At 39.1% G+C, this 18006-nt stretch overlaps 1 protein-coding gene across 3 annotated transcripts in view; it reads right to left on the bottom strand.

Annotated features, from left to right (window-relative positions):
• ABLIM3 (actin binding LIM protein family member 3) overlaps window positions 1-18006 on the bottom strand; it is a 135401-nt gene that overhangs the window by 74734 nt on the left and 42661 nt on the right. For all 3 annotated transcript variants that reach the window (XM_059888373.1, XM_059888374.1, NM_001099127.2), the window contains 1 exon segment: window positions 12996-13133. In XM_059888373.1, coding sequence (XP_059744356.1) covers window positions 12996-13133 — 138 coding nt within the window.

Here is an 18006-nt window from a genome sequence, read left to right as displayed (position 1 = left end):
CATACAAAAACTCGGAACAATCAGTTCCTTCGTTTCCCCCAAGGAGCTGAAGGAGGAAGTTTTTGGTAGAAAGGATGTAAGAGTTGATAAGAATCCCAGGTTCCTGGAAATACAGTGGGGAACACGACGTGGAAGGTAGGCTGGACCAGCATGACAGATGTGTTTGAGCCTGAGCAGAGGTCTTCATTCAAATAACAAGAAAGGCCACAGGAAGGGTCTGCAGTATGGAAGTGACATGGAATTAATATATCCAGGGCAGTCATTATTTTGTGAATCAAAAAATAAAATCTTATAATTAAAAGAAAGATCATATGGTCTGACAATGGGACAGAATATGAGAACTCAGAACTGCTTCAAGAAAATAAAGAATGAAAGCTCACTATAAATATAATGCCTAGAAGAGGCTTTACACCCAGCCTTACTGTGTTTCAGTGGAAAACGTACTATTTTGAGGGTCACTGGATCTTCCTGCATATTTCTATTCTAGCACTCAGGTGCTGTGTGACTTTGAAAAAGTGACTTCACCTCTCTGGAGTTCAGCTGCCTCATTTGTAAAATGAGGGAGCTATGTGATAACTGAGGACACATCCAGGTCTAAGAGTCTAGGATTCTGTCATATAATTGTGTTGATTTTCAACTTTTCAAAAGAGACAGTTTTATGGACTTTCAGAGTCCTTTCAAAGCAGGTCCCCTGAGGGGGATTTCATTCATTATTTTAGACATTTAAATTGTGAAATATACATATAGAAAATGTAATAAATACACTACACTGTATACTGTACAGTGTAAACAAGAAACATAAAATACGCCCCCAGGTATCCATTAGTGAACTTATGAAACATTACCAGCACCTTGGAATCTTGTTCATCACCCTAAGAATGCCTCCTCTCCACACTCCTTTCCTGAATCATGAGTTTATCAATCTCTTTGCTTTTCTTTCCAGTTTTACTACCTTTGCTGCTGCTGCTGCTAAGTCACTTCAGTCATGTCCGACTCCACAAACAATATATTGTTTAGTTTTGCCTGTTTTTGAATTTTATACAGATGGAATCATACTGCTTTAACTATTCTGTGTAATTTACTGCTTCGTTCTCTCAGTGTTATGGTTTTGAAATTCATTCATGTCGATGCACCTAATTGTGGTTCTCTTGTTTTGCTGTGCTGTATTCAACTGTGTGACCACATCTGCTGCTACTGCTAAGTCACTTCAGTCGTGTCTGATTCTGTGCGACCCCATAGACGGCAGCCCACCAGGCTCCCCCGTCCCTGGGATTCTCCAGGCAAGAACACTAGAGTGGGTTGCCATTTCCTTCTCCAATGCATGAAAGTGAAAAGTGAAAGTGAAGTCACTCAGTCGTGTCTGACTCTTAGCGACCCCATGGACTGCAGCCCACCAGGCTCCTCCGTCCATGGGATTTTCCAGGCAAGAGTACTGGAGTGGGGTGCCATACCACAACTGATCTATTCCACCTGTCCTAGATACAACTCCTTTACAAGTATCAGTACATGATTTACAGATCCTATCTTCATTCTGTGTGTTTACTTTTTACATTCCTGATGATCTACTTTGAAGCAAAAGAATTTTAAATTTTGATGATGTTTATTTTTCCCCAGTTGCTTTCTTTGTTATCACGTCCAAGAAGGCTTTGCCTAACAATGTCATGAATATTTGCTTCTATATTTTGACTCACTTTGAGTTGATTTTTGTGTGTGGTGTGAAGAAGACTCCAATTTTACTTTTTTGTGTGCACATATGTTCAGTTTTCCTAGCATCATTTGTTGAAGACTATTCTTTCCCTACTGAATTATTTTGGTTGTCTTGATAATATTCAGCTGGCCATAAATATAGGACTGTGTTTTTAAAATTTAATTAATTAATTGATTTTTGGCTGTGCTAGGTCTTGCTTCTCTACTCGAGATGAGCAGGGTCTACTCTCTAGGTACAGCGTGTAGGTCTCTCGCTGCAGTGGCTTCTCCTGTGGGGCACAGGCTCCAAGGCATGAGGGCTTCAGTAGTTGCAACACATGGGCTCTGGAGCATAGGCTATTATAGAGCACCACTGAACAACTGGGCTCTAGAGTATGGGCCCAGTGGCTCCACGGCATGTGGGATCTTCCCAGATCAGGGATCGAACCCGTTTCTCCTGCACTGGCAGACAGATTCTTTACCACTGAGCCACCAAGGAAGCCCAGGGCTTTATCTCTGCCTCTCATTTCTACTCTCTATGATCTCTATGTCTATTGTTGTATCACACTGTTGTGTTTATTGTAGCTTTGCAGTAAGCTTTTAAAGTGGGAATTTTGAGTCTTCCAACTTTGTTCTTCTTTTTAAAGATTATTTTGGTTTTTATATGTCTCTGATTTCACATACATTTTAGAATCAGTTTGACAATTTCTGCAAAGAAGTCAGTGGGGATGTTCATAGGGATTACATGTGCTATGAACTGAATAGTGTCCTCCCCCAGATTTGTATGTTGAAGCCCCAAGCCATAACGTGATGGTATTTAGATAGGTGGCCTTTAGGGGATAATTACATTTAGATGAGGCCATAGGATGGGACCTTTATTATGGGATTAGTGCCCTCATTAGAAGAGACACCAGCAAACTTGTTCATTCTCTTTCTCATTCTCATCTTCCCTCCTTCCCTCCCTCCCCTCCACCTCTTTACCTCCCTCTCAGAAAATGTGAGGACACAGTGAGAAGGTACCTGTCAGCAAGAGAGGAAGAGAACTTTCCATAACCTGACTATGCTGACACCGTGATCTTGGACTTGCAACCTCCAGAATTGTGAGAAAATACATTACTGCTGTTTATGTCACCCAATTCATTTTGTTATGGCAGCCTGAGCTGACTAAGATAGCACCAAGTTCGTAGACTGACCTGAGAATATCGCCATCAAAACAAGATTTCTGATCCATGAACATGGTATATTTTTTCACTTATTCTTTAATATTTTATAGCTTTCAAAGTATAAATTTTATGCCGTCATTAAATTTATTCTTATGCATTTTATTTGATGCTATTGTAAAGGGAATTGTTTTCTCAATTTTATTTTCAGATTGTTCATTCCAAGTATATGGAAATACAACTAATTCTGGTAAACTGATCTTGTAACTTGAAATCTGATCAACTTGTTCCTTCTAATAGTTTTTTAGTGCATTCCTTGGGATTTGTTATACACAAGATCATGCCATGGGCAAATAGAGGTATTCTTACTTCCTTTTCAATCTGGGTGTCTTTTATTTCATTTTCTTGCCTAACTGACCTACCATGAACTTGCAGTATAATGTTAAACAGAAGTGGTAAGAGCAGACTTTTTTTTAATTAATATTTTTGATCTCAAAGGGAGGCAGTCAATCAGTCTTTCACCATTAAGTATGATGTTAGCTGTCGGTTTGCCTTTGTTCTTGAAAGATAGTTTTATTGAATACATAAATTTTTAGGTACTTCTTTCAGTACATAAAAATATTATTTCACTGTTCTCAGATTTCCTTGTTGCTACTAAAACTTTAGCTGTCAGCTTATTTACCATTCATATGCAGATATCCTGGCTCTTCTCTCTGGCTACTTTTAAGATGGGTTTTTTTTGGCGGGGGGGTGGGGAGGGGAGGTTGTTTTTGGTGATCTGCAGTTTCACTATGATGTGTGTAGGTAGATTTCTTTTATATTTTCCTACTGGGATTTATTAAGTTTCCTAGATTCAAGGATTTATGTCTTTCAACAGTTCTACATAATTCAAAGATGCTATCTCTTCAAATATTGTCCTCCTACTCATGTCCTCTATTATATCTCTGTAGAACTTTGATTAGATATATGTCAAACTCTCTCACTATACTCTCCATGTATAAACTTCTCTTTTATTTTTACCACTTTCTTGTATTTCTGGGCTGTCAATATATACTACTCTCTTTACTGAATCTTCAAGTTTATTGTCTTTTCAACAACATCAGATCTGCTATTTAATCCATACACTGAGTTTTAAATTTTAAATACTATACATGTTTATGTCTAAAAGTTATATTGTTTCTTTTTCAAATCTGCTGTTGTTATAACGTATTGTCTCTTGTTCATTGTTTTTGCTGGCTTCTCTTGTTTAAATGTATTGAAAGTAGTTATTATACAATGTCAAAAAACTTCAATCTAAAGTCTCCAAGGTTTCCATTCTATTCTCCATCATTATGCTGGCTTTCTCTCATTATGATTGGTGCATTTTTTACTGGAGTTATTCATTATGATAATAATGTTATCTGTAGAAACTCTTTGAGGTCTAGAATAAACCTCACCTTTGCCAAGTGTGGGATCACTTTAAAATTCTGTTTCACTTTTAAAAATGTCAAATGTATAGCATGAAAATAGAATGTGAATCCATATAAAGAGTGGGTATGGTTAGACATTTTGTTACAAATTTCCCTGTCTTATACCCAGTGCCTAAGTTGGTACAGGAAAGTTTCAGTGCTGTTTCCTTTACTGGTTTACTTCTCATCCATCTATACATTGGGAGTAATCTTTAGTAGGAGGAAATTTAGTTTTACTCAGAGGTCTCCTGTTAGAATCCTATGTTGGTCAGGCTCTAGGCTTTGACTTTTATTCTCCATGATCCATGTAGCTGTCAAGGTAAAAGCTCAAGGTCTTCAAGATTTAGCATAAAACATGAGGATTAAATCTGGCATTGGCAGTCACACCAGAATTTCTGCTTTTATTTTATTTTTTTTCACCTCTGCAGATTCCTTCCTTTCATGTCAGCACAGTTGTGCACTTTAAAAGGGTTCTAAAAGAAATTCATAGAAATTTAGGGTTATTTAGGGTAACTAATCCTTATACCATTTACTGCTGGAAACAAAAATACTCTCCAAGTAAAGCTGACATTGAAAATATTCAGAAAAATGATAAATTTTTTGGTCTGAAAATCTCCCTTAAAAGATTTTCTATAATCTCCCTATGGTACACTGTCAAAACGGCCAAATTCTTCATTTCTCTGTATTCACATCATTGAAATCTCATGTTGCAGCTCCTCCTACAAACGTCAAAGTTTATTTTCCATGATCTTGAATCTGGGTTGGCCATTTGACTTGTTTTGGTCAGTTGGACATTAACAAGTATAACACAAGGTGAGGCGCAAAACGGTCTTGCTTACTAAAGCCTGCTCTTTTGTCACATTTAGAACTCAAAGACTACCATGCAAATGAGTCCAAGCCAGTCTGCTGGAGGACGAGAAGCCATATGGAGGTACTCAGGTCAACAGCCTGCCAACCACTGCCAGCTGACCCATCATATCATTACAATGAGGTGAGGAGAGATAAGCAGAGCCAAGTCAGATTGGAATAACTGCCCAGCCAACCCAGAGAAACATGAGCTAAATAAAAGATTGTTTTAAACTATTAAATTTTGGCTTAAGGCAAAAGAACAAACACAATCTCTTAAGAATATAACTGTAGATTCATAGTTCAAACCTCCTTATAACAATTTTATTGTTATTACTCTTTGTCCTGTCTCAGTTTCTGGGCATGTAAAAATGGTCACACACCAAGATACTCTCTTAGGTCAACTAGTACTAAAGGGGTTTACCAATTCTCAATATAAAATACAAACCACACAGAACTTTGCCAAGATGGAGTAGAAGGACAAGAGCTCACCTTCTCATGAAAATACCAAGATCACAACTAACTGTTGAACAACTACCGAAAAAAAAACCACTGGAACCTACCAAAAGAGATATCCTACATCCAAAGAAAAGAAGAAGCCACATCAATATGGTAGGAGAGGAACTGTTGCTAAGTCGCTTCAGTCGTGTCTGACTCTGTGCAACCCCATAGACGGCAGCCCACCAGGCTCCCCTGTCCCTAGGATTTCTCCAGGAAAGAACACTGGAGTGGGTTGCCATTTCCTTCTCCAATGCAGGAAAGTGAAAAGTAAAAGTGAAGTCGCTCAGTCGTGTCCGACTCTTAGCGACCCCATGGACTGCAGCCTACCAGGCTCCTCCGTCCATGGGATTTTCCAGGCAAGAGTACTGGAGTGGGGTGCCATTGCCTTCTCCAAGGAGAGGATCAATCATGATCAAATCAAACCCCACAGCCCCTGGATGGGTGAATCACAAACTGAAAAACAATTATATCACAGAGTTTCTTTCACAGAAGTGAAAGTTCTGAGCCCCACATCAGGATCCCTAGCCTGGGGGTCTGGCATCAGGAGGAGGAGCTCCCAGAGCATCTTTTTTTTTTCCTGAATCATCAGTTTAATTTCATGAACTGGTCACATGTGACACATTGCCAGACATCATTAAAATTTTTAGCAAATTACACTGAACCACTTTTTTCTAGATGATTATTTTTTAAAAATTTTAATTTTATATGTAGATAGAGTTAACATCTAGCCTTCTTCAATACACCACACTAACAAACTGGAGAATAAAAACTTTATGATTACCTCAGTAGCTGCAGAAAAATCTTTTGATAAAATTCAACACCCACTTATGATAAAAACTCTCCAGAAAGTGGGCATAGGGGTAACCTTCCTCAACACAATAAAGGCCACATATGACAAATGTAGTTGACATCATATTCAACATCGAAAAGCTGAAAGCATTTCCTCTAAGACCAGGAATAAGACAAGGATATCAACTCTAGTCACTTTGATTCAATACAGTTTTGGAAGTCCTAGCCATGGCAATCAGAGAAGAAAAAGAAATAAAAAGAATCCAGATTGGAAAATAAGAAATAAAACTGTCACTGTTTGCAGATGACATGATACTATACATCAGATCAGATCAGTCACTCAGTTGTGTCCGACTCTTTGCGACCCCATGAATTGCAGCACGTCAGGCCTCCCTGTCCATCACCAACTCCTGGAGTTCACTCAGACTCACGTCCATCGAGTCAGTGATGCCATCCAGCCATTTCATCCTCTGTCATCCCCTTCTCCTCCTGCCCCCAATCCCTCCCAGCATCAGAGTCTTTTCCAATGAGTCAACTCTTCGCATGAGGTGGCCAAAGTACTGGAGTTTCAGCTTTAGCATCATTCCTTCCAAAGAAATCCCATTCTGATCTCCTTCAGAATGGACTGGTTGGATCTCTTTGCAGTCCAAGGGACTCTCAAGAGTCTTCTCCAACACCACAGTTCAAAAGCATCAATTCTTCAGCGCTCAGCCTTCTTCACAGTCCAACTCTCACATCTATACATGACCACAGGAAAAACCATAGCCTTGACTAGATGAACCTTTGTTGGCAAAGTAATGTCTCTGCTTTTGAAAATGCTATCTAGGTTGGTCATAACTTTCCTTCCAAGGAGTAAGCGTCTTTTAATTTCATGGCTGCAGTCACCATCTGCAGTGATTTTGGAGCCCAGAAAAATAAAGTCTGACACTGTTTCCACTGTTTCCCCATCTATTTGCCATGAAGTGGTGGGACCAGATGCCATGATCTTCGTTTTCTGAATGTTGAGCTTTAAGCCAACTTTTTCACTCTCCACTTTCACTTTCATCAAGAGGCTTTTGAGTTCCTCTTCACAAAATCCTAAAGATGCTACCAGAAAGCTATCAATACTATAGCTCATCAGTGAATTTGGTCAAGTTTTAGGATACAAAATTAATATGCAGAAATATGCATTCCTATACATTAACAATGAAAGATCAGAAAGAGAAATTAAAGAAATAATCCCATTTACCATCACATCAAAAAGAATAAAATACCAAGAAATAAACCTAGCTCAGGGGACAAAAGAACTGCATTCTGAAAGCTGTAAGATACTGAGGGAAAAAATCAAAGACAACACAAACAGATGGAAATATATACCATATTCTTGGATAGGAAGAATCAGTATTGTCAAAATGACTATACTACCCAAGGAAATCTACAGATTCAAGGCAAATCCCTACTGAACTACCAATGATATTGTTCACAGAACTAGAAGAGAAAAATCTTAAAACTTGTATGGAGACACAAAAGACTCCTAATTGCCAAAGCAATCTTGAGAAAGAAAAATGGAACTGAAAGAATCAGGCTCTGTGACTTCAGACTACACTACAAAGTCACAGTCATCAAAACAGTACGGTACTGGCACAAAAATAGAAATACAGAGAAATGGAACAGGATAGAAAACCAGAAATAAACCCATGCAGCTATGGTCAATTAACTTATGACAAATTGACTACACAATATCAGAAAGACAATCTCTTCAACAAATGGTACAGTGAAAACTGGAAAGCTACATTAGAAAGTGAAATTAGATCATTCTTTAACACAATACACAAAAATAAGCTCAAAATGGATTACAGACTTAAACATGAGACTGGACATTATAAAACTTTTAGAGGAAAATATAGGCAGAACATTCTGAGATAAATCACAGCAATATCTTTTTCAATCCATCTCCCAGAATAATGGAAATAAAAACCAAAATAAACAAATAAAACCAAATAAACAAACGGAACCTACTTAAACTCAAAAGTTTTTGTAGAGCAAAGGATGATCACAAACAAAACAAAAAGACAACTCACAGATTGGGAGAAAATGTTTGCAACTGATGTGACTGACAAAGCATTAGCCTCTAAAATTTATAAACAGCTCATGATGCATAAGAGCATCAAAATAAACAACTCTATCAGAAAATGGGCAGAAGACCTAAATAGACATTTCTCCAAAGAAGACAAACAGATGGTCAAGAGGCACATGAAAAGATGTTCAACATGTCTAATTAGAGAAATGCAAATCAAAACTAGAATAAGATATCACCTCACACCAGTCAGAATGGCTATCATCATCAAAAAGAAAAATCCACAAACAATAAATGCTAGAGAGTGTGTGGAGAGAAAGGAGCCCTGCTACACTGTTGGTGGGAATCTAAATTGGGACAGTCATCATGGACAACAGTATGGAATTTTTTAGTTTTGTTTTTTCCTTACAGAAGTAAAAATAGAGCTACCAGATGACCCTGAAATCCTACTCCTGGGCATATATCCAGAGAAAAACATAATCCAAAAGGATACATGCACCCCAGTGTTCATTGCAGTGCTGTTTACAATAGCCAAGACATGGAAGCAACCTAAATGTCCATCAACAGAGGCATGTATTAAGAAGATCTGGTACATATATATAATGGAATATCACTTAACCATTAAAAAGAATGAAATAATGCCATTTATGGCAACATGGATGGACCTAGAGATCGTCATACTGAGTGAAGTGAGTCAGATAGAGAGGGAGAAATATTATATGACATCTCTTAAATGTGGAATCTAAAAAGAAATGATACAAATGAACTTACTTACAAAACAGGAAGAGAACCACAGACTTGGAAAACGGAACTTATAGCTGCCAGAGGGAGGGGTGGGGGAAGGGATAGTTGGAGAGTTTTGGATGGACATATGTACACTGTTTTGTTTAAAATGGATAGCTGACAAGGACCTACTGCTCAATGTTGTGTAGTGACCTAGATGGGAGGTGAGTTTGGGGAAGAATGGCTACATGTGTATATATGATTGGGTCCTTTCGCTATTCACTTGAAATTGTCACAGCATTATTTGTTAATGGACTATACCTGAATACAAAATAAAAGTTTTTTTTTTTTTTAATGCAAGAAAAAAGTATTGTCAAAATGACTATACTACCCAAGGTAATCTACAGATTCAATGCTGCTGCTGCTAAGTTGCTTCAGTCATGTCCGACTCTGTGCGACCCCACAGATGGCAGCCCACTAGGCTCCCCCGTCCCTGGGATTCTCCAGGCAAGAACACTGGAGTGGGTTGCCATTTCCTTCTCCAATGCACGTAAGTGAAAAGTGAAAGTGAAGTCGCTCAGTCGTGTCTGACTCTTTGCGACCCCATGGACTGCAGCCCACCAGGCTCCTCTGTCCATGGGATTTCCAGGCAAGAGTACTGGAATGGGGTGCCATTGCCTTCTCCGATGCAATCCCTATTAAATCACCAATGGAATTTTTCACAGAACTAGAACAAAAATATTTAAAATTTGTATGGAAACACAAAAGACACCAGATAGCCAAAGCAATCTTGAGAAAGAAAAATGGAGTTGGAGGAATCAGGCTCAGACTTCAGACTATACCATAAAGCTATAGTCATTGAAACAATATGGTGCTGGCACAAAAACAGAAATAAAGATCAGTAGAACAGGATAGAATGTCCAGAGATTAACCCATGTACCTATGGTCACCGAATCTAAGAAAAAGGAGGCAAAAATTTACAATGGATAAAAGATAGTCTCTTCAATAAATGTTGATTGGAAAACTGGACAGCTACATGTAAAAGAATGAAATTAGAATAGTCCCTAACACCATACACAAAAATAAACTCAAAATGGATTAAAGACCTAAATGTAATGTTGGATATTATAAAACTCTTAGAGGAAAACATAGGCAGAACACTTTCTGTCATAAATCACAGTAATATCTTTTTCAATCCACCTCCTAATGAAAATAAGAACAAAAATAAACAAATGGGACCTAATTAAACATAAAAGCTTTTGAGCAGCAAAGGAAGCCATAATCAAAATGAAAAGACAATCCTCAGAGTGTGAGAACATATTTGCAAATGAAGCAACAAATAAGTGATTAATCTCAAAAATACACAAACAGCTCATGTAGCCCAATATAAAAAAAAAAAATCAAATAAAAAAATGGGTGGAAGAGCTAAACAGACATTTCTCCAACAGCACTAATTATTACAGGAATGCAAATCTAAACTACAATGAGGTGTCACCTCATACTGGTTAGAATTGCCATTATCAAAAAATATACAAACGATAAATACTGGAGAGGGTGTGGAGAAAAGGGAACCCACTACTCTGTTGGTTGGAATGTAAATTAGTGTAGCCACTGTGGAAAACAGTATGGAGGTTTCTTTAAAAAATTAAAAAATAGAACTACCCTATGATCCAGCAATCCCAATCTTGGGCATATATCCAGAGGAAACTATAATTCAAAAAGATACATGTGCCCCAGTGTTCACTGCAGCACTATTTACAACAGCCAGGATGTGGAAGCAACCTAAATATCCATTAACAGAGGAAACAAAAAAGAAGATGTGGTAATATATACAATAGACTATTACTCAGCCATTAAAAAGAACCAAATAATGCCATTTGCAGCAACATGGATGGACCTGGAGATTATTATACTAAGTGAAATAAGTCAGGCAGAGAAAGACAAATATCATATAGTATCACTTCCACACAGAATCTAAAAAAATAATATAAATGCACTTTTTTATAAAACTGAAACAGACTCACAACCTTAGAAAACAAACTTATGGTTACCAAAGGGGAAAGGTTGGGGGGGGGTGGGGGATAAATTTGGAATTGACATATACACACTATTTTGAGTTTGGAATTGACACATGCACACTACTATATTTAAAATAGATAACCAACAAGGACCTGCTGTATATCACAGGGAACTCTACCCTATATTCTATTATAATCTAAATTCTAAATGGGAAAAGGCTTTGAAAAATAAGATATATATATATATATGCACATATATAACTGAAGTACTTTGCTTACACTTGAAACTAACAAAACATTGTAAATCAACTATACTCCAATACAAAATAAAAATTAAAAAAGGAAACCACATAATTAAAATATATTCCATATAAGCTTCCATAGATAAATTAGGGAATATGTATATGAAATTTATTTGCTCAGTGAAGAGTCCAGTTAGATCCTGGGGAAAGAAATCTGGGACTTTACTTGATGGCAGAGGAAGTCAATCTCAGATGCATGAGGCTGAGGTTAGTAGTACGCACTAAAATGAAAAGATCTGGCGGTTTCAACTGACCTTAAATTCAATATATATCAGTGGTTCCTCAGTAAGTTAACTTAGTATCAGTCACATTAAAGAAATGTAGTCCTTGCTGTATTTGGCAGACCTTGAGAAATGTGGTCTGTTACGAGCATTATGCTTTAGGAATGATAGTGACAAACTGGAAAGAATCAGGGAGGAAGACTCTAGGATGATTACACAAGTTGGAATCAATTTAGATGAAGCCCAGTTTCAGGACCTGCAATATAATCGGGTGTGGGAGAGGCTTGACTGCAAGCATGTGTAGGGCAGCCATGGGGAAAAGCAATCACAAAGAGCTCATAAAACCCCATGAGGACAAATCTAAAATCAGCAGTGGAAGTTACGACTTAGAGGTCAAACATGCCCTAAACCCAAAGGCCAGTCCAATATCAGAATGGCTTCTCTGTGGAACAAGAAGCCTGGAAGGAAAGTTCAAAAAGTGGAGGCTGGAGCGGCATTAGTCAGGGACACGGAGGAGGGAGGGTGGCCTGGTATGAGAGGGCCACAAGGCTCCTTCAGCCCAGTTCCTCTTTTCCTGCCACTAGTGAGCCTTCTTTGGGAATGCTTAGTTTGCTTGAGCAAAGGTTTAATGAATTATCCACGGGTAAGCTGTCAAAATTAGAGGTTACCCAGCATCTTGCCTGGAGAATCCCAGAGACGGGGGAGCCTGGTGGGCTGCTGTCTATGGGGTCGCACAGAGTCGGACACGACTGAAGCGACTTAGTAGCAGCAGCAGCATCTGTCTGCTCCCAAATTACAAACCTTACTGAAGATGTATTTTCTCCCTTGTTAAGCCGCACCTCTGAGGACTCTCACCCTTATCTCAGAGCCATGCCAAATTTTAGCCATGACAGTTTTGCCCTTTCATTGGCTCTCAAATTGATTTATAGGCACAAACCAGGAGTCTTCTCAAATGTGTAAAGTAAGCTTGCAGGATTGCCATTTTCCTTCTGGGTCAGCACTTCCACTCCAGGATCTCCAGGCTCCCTCTCCCACCCTGTATCCCACATCCCTTACTCTACCCTCTCGTCTCATGCCACACTGCTGAAGAGAGAATTCTTATAGCCAGCTCAAGGAAGGTCTTTTTAGGCCTCTGTAGGTATCTTAACTGCCTATGTTTGTTTGTTCTGCCTGCCCTGTGGCATGTCCTGGGGTGAGAGTACGGCCAGGAATCTGAGAAGGGAGTTGGGAGACTGGGCCTCCTACCTTGACAGGTGAAGCATCTGATGTGGAAGTGGTTATTGTGGACACGAACCACCTCCCCTTTGCAGGTGTCTCCACATCGGTAGCACTGGATGACATTGGAGCTGCCCCGGGGACTGTAAGGATTCTGCTGATACGGAACTGTAGAAAGAAACAAAGAGATCACCATCCAGAAGGCTCTTTTCCTTTAAAAAGTCTGCCATAACACACGATTATAATATTAACTGGCAGAAAAAGCAGAAAGGGTGAGCATGATTAGCAAAGTACCTTTAATACATCATTAGGCTGAGTATGCCAAGCTAAGACATCTTTAAAAGGTGAGTGGCATTAAGACAAGAGTTTATAAATCTACTTAAGCAGGCAGAGACTTCTGAGTGAACATAACCTTTTCTTGTAATAATAGAGCCCAAATTCACAAATGAAAAATAAAAGACGAAGTAGAGTATTGCAAGATAAATGATCCAGAAATACCATTTCTTGGGAGACCTCTGGATTAATACCAAGCTCCAAAGGGAATTTAGGTCTTGCCATTGACTCATGGGTCTTGAGGAAAGGGGTGGCTGACTGCCTCCAACTAGCCTTTCTGTTGAGCAAGTTCCAGCTCCTCTCTGCCTCTCAGTTTACACATCTATGAAATAAGGATGCTCAATAGCGGCTGACTTTCTGAAAAAAAGGCTTCAAGTTGGAAGCAGGTTGATGACGTGACTTACCTTACAACTGCCTTTGAATAGCACTTTCCATAACATTGAGAACATTATCAAATGTGTGTAGTTGGGGGAAAGAGCTGGTGGAGACTATAAAGGGGCTGAAGTCACTGGGATGGCAGTGCTATGGTCAGCATTTGATGATACTGTAGACCTGCACTTGCCTTTTGAGGCTACTGATCTCTTGCTTAGACTTTCTCATAGCTCCTTTTCTAGATTTTCTTTCCCTGGAATATACTTTGCATGGCCACTCTATAAACTGGTCATCTAGTATTTAATAATGGTAGGAGCCTGTCTAGAACATAAGTTTCAGGGTCAGAAGGGATATTGATAGCTGTCTGGTCCAACCTCTATATATAAACTGTTGAGACAACTTTAGGAGTGAGGAACCCAATCTTCTCTTTTGGAGGAAGCCCCTAGGAGTCCTGGGGAAAGAATCACTCAACCCCTCAATTCTTACTCAAGGCTGAAGTAATTGTCCACAAATTTATGCTCATATCCTATTAGGAGAAGGCCCACTCTTGTCCTAATTTTAAGGATGACCACTTGATTGGAGGGGAGGGGAACTGGTGTCCGTCATTTAGACGTGTAGACTTTCTGGCTAAACTCTGAATAAGCATAAGTTAAAACTGTACTCAAAGAAATTTTTAACTGCCAAGGAACCTAAAGAACACCTAGATCAAGGGTTCTTGACCTTGTGTGGTAACTGTTATGTCTGTTTATTGAAATTTGAGTCTTTTATTCTTGGCACATGGAGGACTACACAGTGTCTTGCTTGACAATGAAACGTGAATGAAAATTGTGTGTCACTTCCAATTGGAAGCCCTGGGAGCCAGTATGGGATCTGCCGTATTGCCTTTCCCATAGCCCAGCGACCAGTGATATCCCAGATGGTGTGCAGGGTGCAGCAGCTTGGATTCCTGATGGGGAAGTCCTGGAGCAGAGCTCTAAGCTAACCCAGGATGAACGTCGATCGTGAGCAAGGAGGAATTTTTGTTGTCATAGCCTCTAAGGCTTTTTTTTTTAACTGCAGCAAACCCTGATACACCTGATATCTAATATTTCTAATGAAACATAAAATTTGGTGTTATACACATTATACTATAGTTTTCTTCAGATTCTCAAAGATGATCTCCACCACTGATCTCATGTTCCTTACACTTTTTGAAGACAAGGAACAGAAATGCCGGACTTTCAATTACCTCCCACATCTTGAACCATAAGTGCACTGAAGGGCAAAAAGCTGGTGGATTATCCCTGAAACTGCTAACACTGACAACTTTTATCTGAGGTGGGAGAATAATATCTTTCCTACAGTCTTTTTCTCAAGAAGTTTATGCCCTTTATTTAAAGTTTCTTTTTCCTGTCTTAAATTTAAGACAAAAGTTAAACAAGTTAGCTAGTTAACTAAATCATTAATTAACTCAGAAAATGAGTTAATACATGTAAAGCATTTAAAAAGATCATGAAATACTCCACAAATATATTTCAGGGCTCCACTGGTATCTTGACCATCATATCCTCCCCAGAGCTCAGAGCAATCCTTTCCCACTCCCATAAGGTCCACAAACATTCTCCTTGGTCTTATTATTTTTTTTTGCTTCTTTTTCTAATTCCTGCTCAGTGTCCCCTGAAAAATATTTCATTCTCCCATCTCCCCCAAATTTGTGAGAAAAATATAGATTCTGTTTATATAAGCAATGTAATGATCTACTATTGCTGAGGGAAATAAAACTGTGAGTCTGAAAATAAAATATGATGAGAGCTCTTGAAAGGATCCAAAAGTCCCTCCAGAATCACTACACAAATTTCATCTACCTCTTCTCTGTTTTTTAAAATGTTTAATCTATTTTTTTTTCGTAGTCAACAAGAGAGTCCAAAATGTAGTACTTGGGTGCAATCTCAAAAATGACACAATGATCTAGGTTTGTTTCCAAGGCAAACTATTCAATATTACAGTAATCCAAATCTATGCCCCAACCACTAATGCTGGAGAAGATGAACTTCAACGGTTTTATGAAGACCTACAAGACCTTCTAGAACTAACACCAAAAAAGATGTCCTTTTCATCGTCAGTTCAGTTTAGTCGCTCAGTCGTGTCTGACTCTTTGTGACCCCATGGACTGAGGCACGCCAGGCTTCCCTGTCCTTCACCAACTCCTGGAGCCTACTCAAACTCGTGTCCATTGACTTGGTGATGCCATCCAACCATCTCATCCTCTGTCGTCCCCTTCTCCTCTTGCTTTCAATCTTTCCCAGCATCAGGGTCTTTTCCAATGAGTCGGTTCTTCGCATCGGGTGGCCAAAGTATTGGAGTTTCAGCTTTAGCATCAGTCCTTCCAATGAATACTCAGGACTGATTTCCTTTAGGATGGACTGGTTGGATCTCCTTGCAGTTCAAGGGACTCTCAAGAGTCTTCTCCAACACCACAGTTCAGAAGCATCAGTTTTTCAGCACTCAGCCTTTCTTATGGTCCAACCCTCACATCCATACATGACTACTGGAAAAACCATAGCTTTGACTAGACAGATCTTTGTTGGCAAAGTAATGTTTCTGTTTTTTAATAGGCTGTCTAGGTTGGTCATAGCTTTTCTTCGAAGGAGCAAGCATCTTTTAATTTCATGGCTGCAGTCACCATTTGCAGTGATTTTGGAGCCCCCCCAAAATAAAATCTCTCACTATTTCCATTGTTTTCCCATCTATTTGCCATGAAGTGATGGGACTAGATGCCATGATCTTTTCATCATAGGTGACTGGAATGAAAAAGTAGGTAGTTCAGAGTTAGGCTGGAGTAATAGGCAAGTTTGACTGTGGAGTACAAAATGAAGCAGGGCAAAGGCTAACAGAGTTTTGCCAAGAGAATGCACCAGTTACAGCAAACACCCTCTTCAACAACACAAGAGATAACTCTACATATGGACATCACCAGATGGTCAATACTGAAATCAGATTGATTATATTCTTTGTAACAGAAGATGGAGAAGCTCTATACAGTCAGCAAAAACAAGACTGGAAGCTGACTGTGACTCAAATCATGAGCTCCTTATTGCAAAATTCAGACTTAAATTAAGGAAAGTAGGGAAAACCACCAGGCCATTCAGGTATGAGCTAAATCAAACCTATGATTGTACAGTGAAAGTGACAAATAGATTCAAGGGATTAGATGTGATAGAGTGCCTGAAGAACTATGGACGGAGGTTAGTGACACTGTACAGGAGACAGGGATCAAGACCATCCCCAAGAAAAAGAAATGCAAAAAGGCAAAATGGTTGTCTGAGAAGGCCTTACAAATAGCTGAGAAAAGAAGTGAAAGGCAAAGGAGAAAAGGAAGGATATACACATCTGAATGCAGAGTTCCAAAGAATACCAAGCAGAGATAAGAAAATCTTCTTAAGAGAGCAATGGAAAGAAATAGAGGAAAACAATAGAAAGGGAAAGACTAGCAATCTCATCAAGAAAATTAGAGATACCAAGGGAACATTTCATGGAAAGATGGGCACAATAAAGGACAGAAATGGTATGGACCTAACAGAAGCAGAAGATATTAAGAAGAGGTGGTAAGAATACCAGAACTGTACAAAAAAGGTCTTAATGACTCAGATAACCACGATGGTGTGATTACTCACATAGAGCCAGACATCCTGGAGTGTGAAGTCATGTGAGCCTTAGGAAGCATCACTACAAACAAAGCTAGTGGAGGTGATGGAATACCAGCTGAGCTATTTCAAATCCTAAAAGATGATGCTGTTGAAGTGCTACACTCAACATGCCAGCAAATTTGGAAAACTCAGCCATTACCACAGGACTGGAAAAGGTCAGTTTTCATTCCAGTCCCAAAGAAGCAATGCCAAAGAATGTTCAGACTACCACACAATTCTGCTCATTCCACATGATAGCAAGGTAATGCTCAATATCCTTCAAGCTAGGCTTCAACAGTATGTGAACTGAGAATTTCCAGATGTACTAGGTGGATTTAGAGAAGGCAGAGGAATCAGAAATCAAATTGTAAACATCTGTTGGATCATAGAAAAAGCAAGGGAATTTCAGAAAAACATCTACTTCTGTTTCATTGACTAAGCTAAAGCCTTTCTGTGGATCACAACAAACTGTGGAAAATTCTTCGTGAGATGGGAATACCACTTTACCTACCTCCTGAGAAACCTGTATGTAAGTCAGGAAGCAACACTTAGAACTGGACATGGAACAATGGACTTGTTCAAATTGGGAAAGGAGTATGTCAAGGCTGCATACTGTCACCCTGCTTATTTAACTCATATGCAGAGTACATCATGAGAAATGCTGGGCTGGA

Source organism: Bos taurus, chromosome 7, assembly GCF_002263795.3.
Source record: "Bos taurus isolate L1 Dominette 01449 registration number 42190680 breed Hereford chromosome 7, ARS-UCD2.0, whole genome shotgun sequence".
Taxonomy (NCBI): domain Eukaryota; kingdom Metazoa; phylum Chordata; class Mammalia; order Artiodactyla; family Bovidae; genus Bos; species Bos taurus.
The sequence above is the reverse complement of the archived record's forward strand: the minus strand, read 5'-3'. Positions and strand labels throughout refer to the sequence as shown.